This window comes from Ambystoma mexicanum, chromosome 8 (assembly GCF_040938575.1).
Source record: "Ambystoma mexicanum isolate Mex_15411 chromosome 8, UKY_AmexF1_1, whole genome shotgun sequence".
In the NCBI taxonomy this organism is placed as follows: Eukaryota; Metazoa; Chordata; class Amphibia; order Caudata; family Ambystomatidae; genus Ambystoma; species Ambystoma mexicanum.
Window position 1 is genome coordinate 342,329,948 of NC_090929.1, and position 12,753 is coordinate 342,342,700.

The window sequence follows — 12,753 nt, forward strand, 5'->3', positions numbered from 1 at the left end:
CGGTCTGTAATAGCTTTTGCAGATATCCTCTTGAAAAACATTATTTTTGTATTGTGATGTAATGTAATGTAAACCAATGTATAAAGCGCGGCAAAGACCCGAAGGCATCAAGGCGCTGAGGCAGTAGACTGCTGGAGAGGGAGGCACAGAGAACCGAATCAGAACAGACATGTTTTTAGCTGCCTGCGAAAGGCAGATAGTGCGTGGATACTCCTAACATGCGGAGGGAGAGCATTCCACAACTTGGATGGCAGCACTAAAAAGGATCTGCCACCCATCTGGGTACGCCGAAAACACGGGACAGTTAACAAAAACTGATGAGCCGAGCAAAGGTTTCTCTTGGGTTGATAGAGGGTCAGCCTTGACTGAAGGAATGAGGCCCCTGTACCATAAATGGCCCAATGAACGATATATAACATTTTAAACTCTATCCGAGACTGACCGGGAGCCAATGATGGCACCGGAGAAGGCCGCGGGAGTGAGTAAGTCTGGGGGCATTCAAGGCCAGCCTGGCTGCCACATTTTGTAGAATTTGGAGGCCCTGAAGTAAAGCCGCCAGTTGACCCAAATAGATGCCATTGCAGTAGTCAATGGCACCCATAATGGCGGCTGTGACAATTTTACTCCTAGTGTAACTGGGAAGGAAGGGAAGCACTGATGGAGAGTTGTGTGAGAGTAGGATTGTGCATTGGTTAGGCCTTGAGCGCAAATGTGTGCGTGTATACTGCAGTGTTAGGTGTATGTGCCAAGTTGAACCATACAGTAATTAGATGTAATTTGGTTTGTGTTTTACATCAACACTGTTATTCAGCAGTTAAACGATTGAAAGAAAAATATCTATACCATGAAACCAAAAAAAGACATTTTGTTTGTTGAAAAGATTTTGCGTGCCAGACATTTAAAGCTTTTGACGGAGGGCCGTTAGCGACTTGCAGTGGATAGTGGGGTGCCCGTGGTGAAAATTGTTGGGGGATCTTCAGGTTCTGGGTGATTGGCGGGAGCTGGTTTCTGTGCAATGGTTCAAAGTTTGCTATTGACAAGAAAATCCCTTTCCGTATTGTCCAAGCGTAAAAGCATGAAGTGGTACAGCTTCTAATTGTCTTCTGGTTGGACTTGTGTTGGTCAGTTTCTGTTTTCAGTCTGTGGCCAGACACTTAGTAGGCAGTGGATGTCTGCGCTTTGGGTTTTAGGCCTCTTCGAGATGGTCTGTTTACAGTTTAGCCAAAGTGATGTACAATAGTCCCAGTTGTTGTGTTGGACGTCTGCTTACATTCACAATAATTTGGTAATATGGGCCTATACACCCTGATTTTAACGCTACATATGGTGATCCATTCATGTATGAAATCTATATCATATTACAGTGATATCGTAACCAAATTTTTATTAGTGTACTGAGGAACAATGCTATGTGTGATGCCACTTCCTGTGAAGTCAAGGGGTGAAAGGTTGTGTGCCATCACTTCCAGTGATGTCACTTGGGTGTGTGGTCAGATGAAATCACTTTCTGTGCTGACAGAGGTCAAGGGTCATGTGATGTCACTTCAGCTACCCAGGATATTTTGATGAAATGACATCCCTGTCTGCAAGCCTTCTATGTATATCAGTTAAAAACTAAGTTTAAACCCAACGAGAGTTGCAGCCTATTTTATTACAAATGCTCGGGATGTCACAGCTGTTCTTCCACCAGATGGGCATCCATGGCTGCTTCACTTTGTTTTGTCTCTTTACTACAATTCTGTTGTGATAGATTACTTTCGGGACAGGTCTTGGCTTTGCCCCACCGCGCTGTTCATCAAGTCCACTGTGTTCTACTTGTGTGTGGCGTAGCGGATCCACTGCATTGACATTATGTGTTTAATCCACACAGTGCAGTGGGAGCCATCTACATGTTTTGGAGCCTGCGCTTTTTCAGAGGTTGTGCTTTGTCTGGAAGAGGCACCAAAGAGGTTGGCACCCCTGTAATACGTCTATTTGTAGACACCTGTTTAAACGTGTGCACTTTTGATCAAAGTTGACCAATTGCATATACATTTATTTGGATATGTAACTGTGTATGTGGAGCTAGAGGAGTTAACGGGGGGCAGGTGCTCTAGAGAGGGCACTGGGTGGGGAACCCGGTACACCCAATTTAAAAAAAAGATGAACCTGGTCAAGATCATATCGACCAGAACAAAATGTACACATTTAAAAAGGTGTCTTCAAATAGACGTAGAACCGGGTGTCTCATGTGGCCAGCCCTGGAGCACATCTCATCCCACTCCATTATTCTAAGTGTTCTGCATGTCCTGGGAGCAGGGACAGAGATATAAGTTGGTCACCAATATATTGGCTGCCACAAGACCTAGTCAATTTTGAAGACATTGGGGCTCATTACAGGGTTGCTGGTAACCTTGTACCACCCTTCCCACCGCCTGATATCCCTGTGCCACCGGGATATCCCAAGCGGTGGTGGTAATAGGACTCCATAGAAATGGGGTCACTGAAACACTGGCACCCTTGCTAACAGTGCCAGTGCATCAGTGAGAGACATGGGGCCTGCCGGGGGATCCGTAGCCCTTACCGGCATTCTCTTAGTATGGTGGTCCGTAAAGGGTGTCAGTACGTTGCTATCGGCACCCTTATTTCCAGACAGCCATACTTGGAATGAGGGCCATTGTGTCTCAATTGAACCCCAGGAAACATGAAAAGGTCCTTAAATGTACGTTAAGGAAATAGTGCGAGACATGGCTTGCATATCAAATGAATTGCTAGTCACTGATGAGGACCTCGAGGGCTTTTGGGAAGAGAAGAGGAGAAGGTGCACTGACACAGATGGGAGGAAAGCGGATACCTTGAAAAAGGAAGGTCCTTCTGTTACCCTTAGTGCTATACACAGCAGGCTGTTGCTTCCCGAGGCAATGCTTCCTCTTTTTTTTCCCATCTTTTTTCGAAAGAAAATGGGATCACTTTTCTTTGTTTTTATACAAACAAATGTGATGAAAAAGTATTTTTGTGAGCTTATGTTAAATAGTGATCTCTTTCTCTTTCTGATTTTCTAGCTAGTAAAGCAATTTCCTGCTGCAGACAAGACGTATCTCCCCGGTTACTGCCAAGCAAGCACATATATCCTGACTCTCCTCACCGACGGTTTCAAATTTGATGGCCAAACATGGAAAAATATCAACTTCAGGAAACAGGTAACTAGTAGGTCTTAAGCAAATCTTCGGCTGTTGACCAGAGTCTAGTTTCATGTATTGATGTTGTATGTACGTCAGACTTCTCCTACTTATAAAGTTGCAGTCGACCCCACTTGCCTGCGAGTTGTTTGAAGATAGACCCCATATGTAGCCTGAAAACTTGAAGAACAAAACGGGGGTCATTTTCAAAGCAAGAGCGAGGCAGAAAAGCAAGGATTGAGCCATTTACTCAACCCAGCGCCTTCTGGAGGTGGAGTGGGGGCGCAGAGCAGAGTTTCCATTTCCGCTGAGCCTTACTCCTCCTTCCCCTTCCAATGGCACAGGCGTTTTCTCTTGCATGAGATTTAAGGTGGAATGCTGTGGCATCCTCCTGCTTTAAGCAGCTAAAAACAGGCCACTTCCCTGGGAACCGATTCCTTGTACAACTATGTGAAAGTTCCATGCAGGCCTGAAAGCATGAGCACTTTGAAGACGGAGGAGGAATGCACAGCGGAGATGTGAAAGTTGGTCCGTTCCTACAGTCTTCGGGTTTTGCTCTTGACCCTCCTGTTGCTTCCCCACAGTCTTCGGGTTTTGCTCTTGACCCTGCTGTTCCTTCCCCACAGTCTTAGGGTTTTGCTCTTGACCCTCCTGTTGCTTCCCCACAGTCTTCGGGTTTTGCTCTTGACCCTGCTGTTCCTTCCCCACAGTCTTAGGGTTTTGCTCTTGACCCTGCGGCCGTTGGTAATCCCAAGCAATGCCATTTGGAAACCTGGCTTTCTTCTAAGTTACATAACTTTTTTTATCCTGGATGTATACTAACCAGTGGTGGACTGGCAACCAAAAGAGGCTCTTTTCAAAGTAGCTCCATATTAGACATTTTCAGAAATCCCAACCCTTTTCCTATGAGAATATTTGGAAATAAAATAGGTTATGACACAGAAGAGGCCCAGGGTGCAGAGTCCTACTGGGAAATCTCCAGATTTCTCTAGAGGCCTATCCACCGCTGATACCAACCCAATAATTACACACTAGGGTACAGCCAAAATAACAATCCAATCACCCACATAGCAAGTACACGGTATGTACCAATTGCTCCGCCTCTGGACTGGAATAGTGTTTGCATTTAAGTGGCATTTAATATAATTGACACATAAAAAAGTACTGGATTAATCTTGAATTTTAAACTTTGGGGACTGAATGGACTCCGGGCACTGTCCCAGCAGTCAGAATTACTGATCTTAATTCTGAACGTGGACTCCAGCTCTATATTATAACTCACATCAGAAGCGTTGCTGGGGGGGTGGGTGGAGCTGAGGGGGCTGTAGCCCCAGGTCTTTTGATTGTAGCCCAGGACTGAAGCTCAGGAGCTCCAAGCAAAAGGCTAGCTAGCCCCCAGTCCCGACATTAGCATAGCCCCGGATATTTTCCAGAGCTGGCAACACCCCTAGGTCGCATTTGTGTTAGTGTGAACCATGCCTGAAAACCCCTGTTTTTCACGTTGTGTTTACCATCATTGAGGCTTTTTTCAGGGATATGGAATCAGCATGGGGACTCGTCCAGCATACTACGCAGATACGCCATATGATGAGATGGGAAGCTGTCATCTGACAACTGTCCTCATCAAGTAGAGGCACAATACCGGGATCCTAAGTGAAGTATGGGATCAGGCATGGCCTCGCGGCCAACACACCAGCTCCCGAGTGCTCCACTTTTTATATAGTTTATTAATTACCAAAGCACCACCAAGCACAAAATTGAGTTTTTGGAAGACTTTAATTGTAAAGTAGCACTGGATACGTTTTTGTAGCTTAAACTGTTCACAGGGCTTAAACACGGCTCATTATAAAGCACATTAAATCACCTGGTCCATCTGGGTCTCTTCCAGCCTGTGGACGGCAACTCTGCTACAAATGACATGTCCTCTGTCATGGGTGGCACTCTCTCTCCAAGCTGGCACTGGATTATACCTCTGAGGCCTCCTAAACAGAAATGCAGTCGAATGTCCCCATTTTAAAGCTGTTAGCTTCAGTAAAGCACAGGAGCTGCACAAACTCCAGTACCGTCCCAGGCCTGGCAAGAAGGCCGTGACCTGCCTGCATTCTTATTGGGGTGAGGTGAAGGACTGGCCTGCACACTGTACCATGCCACCTTCAACCAGTGGGCATTTATGCTTGGATGTAGATCAAGGCTTGAGTGAAATCTCCAGTGGGCCTTATCTTCCCTCCAGTCTTTCTTTCCTCACTCTCCAGGACACTGCTCCCTGTCAGAAGGCAGCCTCCTCCCCTTCACCTGAAGGCTGATGGGCCAAGCCGGCTATCAGTGCAGATGAAAAGGCCCTTTAACCAATCTGCAAGGTGCTTACTTTAGGGGGGGGTCCGTCCCACTTCCTAATGTTGTCATAGTGACGTTACTGTTCTCATTGTCCGAGCAGCAGTCCCCTTTCTAGCTCTATGGAGTTTCCATGTGATGTAACTGGGCCAACCCTAGCTTCTTCTACTCTCAAGCCTCATGGTAACTTTGTGTCATAGGGATTTAAAGATGGTGAACCCGGTAGTGCTGTGTCCTTTCCTTTTCATTCCAAGTGACTAGCGCTCAATGAGAGCTTTGTTTGCCACCACACAACCTTCAGTCACTGTAAGAATGTTAATACTGGTCAATGAGGTTCCTGGCCAAGCTCACTGGTCACATCTGCAGTAATGCCCTCGATTTCCCTCCAACATTACCAAGTCATGCCCCTGAGATAACTCCCCCATCCCAATTACTCTCTCGGAGGTCTAATGTAGACAAAGTGGCCTGGCTTTCTGCCCCACCCTATGGTGGGGGGTGCAAACACCTTGGCTCTTCTGAATCCCCCAACCCTACCTTGGACCAGGGCCTGCATTTACTACAATATGGCCGCCCCAGAATGTGCAATGAGGCGGGGGCCAAACGGGGCACAGTTCTAGCAATCCCATCCTCAATGCGGTCTCCTGACATGGTAGCCATGGACAAAGGCCTGAAGGACTGCCACCCTTCCATGATACAAGTCTCACACAGCCCGGGGTGCAGTGTGTTCGGTGCTGCCCAGTGCTCCACCTCTGAAAACACTCATCAAAAAAGCGTGTGGCCTAATGAATAAACGATAGGGTCACTTGCCCCCCCCCCCCCCGGAATGTATTGTGGTGGCCCCTACATTAGGTCAGTTTGTCTAGCCAAAGCCACACCATTGCACAACACCTTTTTCCTGATATCGCACATTGATATTTATCAAAGTGCAGTGCAACGATGCACCAAATACTGCTTTTGCAGTGAATAAATGAATGGGTGTGGCACCAGCCAGGGATGCAGCATGCACGCATTCCATTGCTTTCATGTTCACTGCCACCAGCATACCTTTACACGTACCGTCTGGGCCATACACGTTCATCGAGACCTATTAACATAGTTCTGACGTGTGAACAGCATTTTCAAGCCAATTACCCCCCTTCCACCTCGCCACCACTTGGAATCAGAGAAGTCTCCACTTATTTAATGTGCATGACTTCCGCTGCTTATATAAACAGAGACCACTTGCTACTGTGTCAGCCGTTCACTAATGGCACACGTGCCTGGATGATTTTCAAGCCGCTCCAAGTGTGGTTCTCTTGGCCTTCTTAGTGTGGTATAGCTTCTGTGACAATTCCGTGAGTCCATTCCTTCAGGATCTGAAAAGCAGAGGCATGGGAAGTGGGGGGTCCCTGCCCAGCTACAGGAGTGAGCCCCAAAGGGATCCCACAAGGGCAACCCTAGACTGTGTTGGCCACCTTCCTGAACTGTGTGTCCAAGAGCAGTGTCCAGCTGCTACTGGGGAGGGAAAAAGAGAAGTGACTCCAGAAACTGTCTACCTGTTACATTATCTGTCATTAGCATGCAACCTTCCTTGTCACAGTTCCTTCCACATTCTAGCAACATCTGGATGCGGGCCCTCCACCGAATGTGGCAAACCCCTCACCAAAGCCACCCTGCTCAGATGGGGATGGTGTCACTGTCTGAAAGTTCCTGGAAGGGAATGAAGTTGCTAGATGGCAAAACATGGTATTATTTTCACTCTATGCACATCATGTTGGGTGAAAATAAGCATTTGCGATCTTCATATCACACCGTGAGGATCAGACCTTCACTGTAGAGCAGGGTCTTGATCCACTGTGCAGTGAACATGTCATTGAATATACCCAAGCCTGTGATACTCTAAAGCCACAATGTGTGGGTTTAATTCTCATTAGATGTCATTGATGTGCGTAAACAAATGAGTTCTTTAAGAATGTATCATTGGTGACTATCACAAAAAGAGTGTACCTCCCCCTAGATCCTCATGGAGTAGAAGAAACTGTACCCTCACAGACATCTTTAGCTTCTTTGCTAATACTTGGAGATGAGTGCTTTGATTGGTATTATAGAATTGAATTGTTGAACTGGCACAATATGCGCTTTTGCCATACACATCACCTCAAGTAACAGACCGTTCTTCCCTTGACAGTAGGACTATTCATATATTAAGATGTGCCCTTTTCTTCCTCCTTAGGCTGGCAGTGCCGACATCGGTTGGACACTGGGATACATGCTGAACCTAACCAATAAGATACCCTCAGAGGCACCCCTGTCAGTGACCGGGCATGATTACACCATGTGGGTGATCATCGTTGTTGTTAGCTTCTCGGCAGCTCTTCTGGTGCTCTTCACTTTTGTTCTTGTCTGCATTCAGAAACCCGTTTCCACCTACGAGACGTTGATGTAGCCATGAAAGACTGTTTGCCTTCATTAGGTGATGTTGCTTTGGGACCAATTTGGGAGCCTAGAGTCCAATGAGAGCCATGTGATTATGCTGTAACCAACGTAAAATTGAGAGCCAAAGTGAGCCAAGTTCCAATGATTAAGCTATAATCAATATTGTGAGCCAAAGTGCACTAAGTTCGACGGTTCAACAGAAACTACAAATGGCAGCCCTTTCTTTTAAGGCAAAGCACACTGGAGTCCTTGTTTGATGGGTTACAAAGCTTCATTTTTTGAACACACTTTTGAGGCACACACACAGAAAAAAAACGCTTTGTACCAGAATCTTTGCTTTACTGAAAGAAGACCTATCTGGGCTCTATTATTGGGGTTCGATTCAGACTCTCGGTGCTGTGCACTGTAAACATATGAGTGATTGAAAAATGGTCAATTCTTGAAAGCTGTTTGGAAGGTGACTTGGCGTGGGCATGCCTGATAATCACCAAAGACCTAACACTCTTTGCCACAGGAATATTCACGTGCCAGGCCTAATACCAGGCATTCACCTTATCAGCCTCAATGCATGCCCATGACCTCCAGTTACTAGATGGGCGCCTTGGGAAAGAAAATTGAACAAGGTGAGGGTGACTCTTTAAAAAAGTGAGCAAAAAAAGTCATGAAATCACAACTGAAATTACTGTATCGAAATTCAAAGGGTTTATAAATCACATAAATTGGTCAAGGTTACTTCCGGGCTGCAGATATATCCCTAGGCTTCGACAAATATGTTTTTTGATTGCATCTTCTTCAACATAACTAAATCCTTCAAGATTAAACACCAAGAACATAGTGACCATGAGCTTCTTCACTTATCAGGCCCTCGTTGGTCAGCTCGCCACAATATTAGTTTTATGCCCAAGAGCTAAACATATCAAATGGTAAGAACCATTGCAGGTGAACCCCGGATCTATTGAAATGACTGAATTTACAATTGCAATACCCATGAGAAGTATGCCCAGAAGTAATTTATGCAGATGGTCTTATGTCACAGCTTTACAGACATTCAGAACCAAATGAGCACGTAAATCAAAGCAAGGTCAGTCTGATCATGGACATGTATACGATATTGAACTCCATAAAACAAAGAATGCATATCGGGCTGACAGACGAGCTGTAAGAAATATGTCTAAACAAACTAAGGCTGATGAATTGAGATCTCTAAAGACCAGATATAAAAACTGGATTAAATCCAGGAAAAGCAAGGATGACCCAACTGGATGAGGAACAAATGCTCCAGGCCCTTACGTCTAAAAGCTCTACATTAGTATGGAGATTACTAAACAAGGCATATAAGACCACACAGACAATTGTGCAGATAAATGCTGTACCGGAAGAAACCTGGAAGACCTATTACCAAACCTTATATGCAGCAATTCCCCTAACCTTCTTGGCTCCCATTGATAAATGTTTGATCATGATGATGTCATAGTTAGTGTAGAAGATATTGCGTTCCACATATCAAAACTCAGCACATCTAGGGCCCCTGGGCCGATGGCCTCAGTAATGCAATACTTAAGTTAGACCCTGAACCCTGGGCGAAATTCTCTTTGTCATATTCAGTCGAGTATTGCACGACCACCAGATTCCTCCATCTTGGCGTAAATCCATCATAATGTTGATATATAAAAAAGGTGATCGACATCTGCCTGGTAATTACAGGCCTATTGCCCTCCTTGATGTCTCAGGCAAAATATTTGCACGTCTGGTACTCAAGACTTTAATCGAGATCCTAGAAAACAATCTACAGGATCCATTTCAGACTGGATTTGTCCCAGGCCTAGGTACCAAAGTTAACCTGCAAACTTTACATGCCATCAAAGCCCATGAGTACCAGATGAAACAACTGGTATATTTCGCCTTTAAAAATTTCCAGTCAGCCTTTGATTCAGTTTCACTTCTTCAAACGAAGTTGAGCAATGCTGCCTGTCCACCATATGTGAGACACTGGATACATAATTTTCATTCAGAAACCACCATCCAGATTCGACTGGAAAATGATCTGCTCCAATTGCAACTCATAGAGGCCTAAAACAAGGCTGTGTAATGGCATCTTCACTTTTCAATTTTTTCATTTAATTTCTGACATGAAATTGCATTTTTTTGATAATGTTTCTGACTCTCCCAAGTTAGGCCAACATGCAGTCCCCTGGTTGTTCTATACGGACGACCTTATCTTACTGCCAAAAACCTCCAGAGGTCTGCAAAAGCTCCTTCTGCAACTGGGCAAATACATTGATTTGAATGTACTAACTGTAAACCTGGGAAAATACAAGATATTAATATGTACAAACAAACACTATGTAAAAAAACATCTATTATATGGTCTTTACAGGAGAACCCAATACAATTTGTTGACGAGTACAAATATTTGGGCTTGAACACCAATAATCAACCATCTGACCGTCCATACTTAGCTGAAATAAATACAAAAATTAAGACAGCAACTGCACAGGCGCCCATTCTGCACGCAAAACATGCAAACTTTTAACTGTTACCATTAATACATTTTTATAAACAGAAAGTTGTGCCTACCACTGTATATGGTGTGAATCGCGAAGTTGGCGCCCTGCTAATTATTGGCAACAAATTGAGGGGTTTTTTTGGAATCGTGCTATCTCTCCCACTTAGTCTTCCAATGTGCATTTTAAGGCACAAATTGGGTCTTCTTTCTCAATATGGATCGTACATGTGGAAAATGTGTCGCTTTTATAGGAAATGTTTATTACCATCTCAACCGGGTTCCTTAATGAATATTCTGTCAATGTATGTCATCGCCAAAGACCACATATTTATGCTAATATGGAAACAAAAGGTCTTAGCTCATATGGAATTCACAGGCATTTCAGATGAATTGCTGAAAAACAATCCGGACAAGTCTAAAACCAAATCAGGTCAATATGATTGCATATCGACCAGAGAACAGTGTACGAAATATATATCCTTCCAGCAACACCAATTTCTCCTAAAACGTATCAATATCACTGAATCCTACGGTACTACATTTCCATCTGCCAAGTACAGACAATTGTTTGAGGTTTCGACTTAATCTATGGTGCACAAATGATAAGCAAAGAAATGTATGCAGATTTTTTAAAAGGAAGGAACAACCTGAAATATCTGTTGTCTAGTTGTCCAGCTTTATTGGTGGAAAGAAAAATGTGTTTTCAACGTTTTTTTAATGACTATACAGTTGTAACCTGCAAATCTCTATGGAATGGGTTGCTTAATTGTCAATTAGTATCTATTGGACTGGCTATTGTAAACTTTCTTTTGTCTCTCAAATTGGATGAATTTAACCATAGTCATTGAATGTCTCTTGATGATATCATTCATGTTGCTTTGAGTATATTTAATTCTTGTTTTATTCCAAAGTTCAGATATGTTACTGAAGATAACAAAAAAGTTTTTATGTGTAATTATGAAAGTTATTAATTTCCTTTGTTTTATATTGTGTGCTAATTAGATATTTGATAAATATTGAACGGTTGATTTTTTACAACTAAACCAATAAAAAAAATGTTTAAAAATCACAGCGATTCTCACTAACCACAGTGCAGAGCGTTGCCTACTTTCATGTTGGGACTAAGCTCTCCTGTGTTTTTCAAACGTAAACGGTGTCAAGTTAGTCATGCTGACCTAATGGTATTGGTCAATGCAGGCAGGCCACTACCTGCTTCTTCTGAACAATAACGAACACAAACAAATCAAAAATCAATATCTGAACATATGAAGGAGCACAGCTGATGCACATTAGGGTCCAAGGGCCTCATTGCAACCCTGGCGTTGGACATGGTCCATGCTGGATTCCGCCATGGTGGGTGGCGGATTTACCGCCCCATTCCAATATTGGCGGGGCGGTAAATCCCCATTCACCATGGCCCCTTCCCCATTCCCATTTTTGGCCCATAGGGCTCAATGGGAATGGGGAAGGCGCTAATTACGGCACCGTAAATTACGGTGCCGTAATTAGCACCAAGGTCCCTTAGCGGGTTGGACTTTAACGCCTGCAAAAAGCATGCGTTAAAGTGTGAATCAGGCGTTAAGGGTCTAACGGCTCCGCAGCCTTTTACGGTGCCGTTAATCCCTTAACGCCAGGGTTGTAATGAGGCCCCAAGTGTCTTTACACCTTTTTTCACCCCCCCCCAATCCAGGGGATTTTCATTTTATTTTGAAGAGTGGTGGTGGTAGCAGCCAAGTCCTGAAAAAAAAAAAGTGGCGGGACTCATTAACATAGAAATTGAATGTGGTTTCGCCAGAAATTAGCATATCAAGATGCCCTCTGAAAAAAGTGTGGGACTCTGTTCTCTCACGTCTACCCTCGACACAGGCCCTAAATGGTGGCATGGAACGGTCATGCGGTGGACCTCATCCTTCCTTACACAACTTTTTACACCTGATCAAAGCAGACAGATTCCATAGAAATCCCTTGTAAAGTACTACCATAATTGTTAAGGCATTTACACTGTAACAGATAAAATATTGAGGAAGTTGCAAAGCTTTTAGTAACAAAATCACAGGAGGTATGGATGGTTCTTGGAGTAATGATTAGAATAGGCAAGTAAAAAAAGATGCACTGCCTGGAAAAAGGATGTGGGGAAGTGACGCTAGGCCCCACCCCCTCTCTCCTTGTCTCTCACCTCCCATGGGAGTCCCACTCTAGCCCAGTCATCCGTAACCCCAGGTTAGTCTTTGGTAACTCCTTCTGCCTCAGGCTGGAATAAAATACAGGTGGCTTCACTGAGTGCAGGCTAACTAACTCAATTGTGTATCTTCTACCTAACACTACGCTAGCGATGGTTAGTGC

At 44.3% G+C, this 12,753-nt stretch overlaps 1 protein-coding gene across 4 annotated transcripts in view; it reads left to right on the forward strand.

Moving 5' to 3' along the window:
• Positions 1–11,479, forward strand: part of LOC138471918 (ectonucleoside triphosphate diphosphohydrolase 8-like) — a 222,317-nt gene extending 210,838 nt beyond the window's left edge. For all 4 annotated transcript variants that reach the window (XM_069609790.1, XM_069609788.1, XM_069609791.1 and 1 more), the window contains 2 exons: positions 3,042–3,179; positions 7,702–11,479. In XM_069609790.1, coding sequence (XP_069465891.1) covers positions 3,042–3,179; positions 7,702–7,914 — 351 coding nt within the window. In that variant the 3' untranslated portion in view covers positions 7,915–11,479. The remainder of the gene's footprint in view (positions 1–3,041; positions 3,180–7,701) is intronic.
• Positions 11,480–12,753: the final 1,274 nt, after the last annotated feature.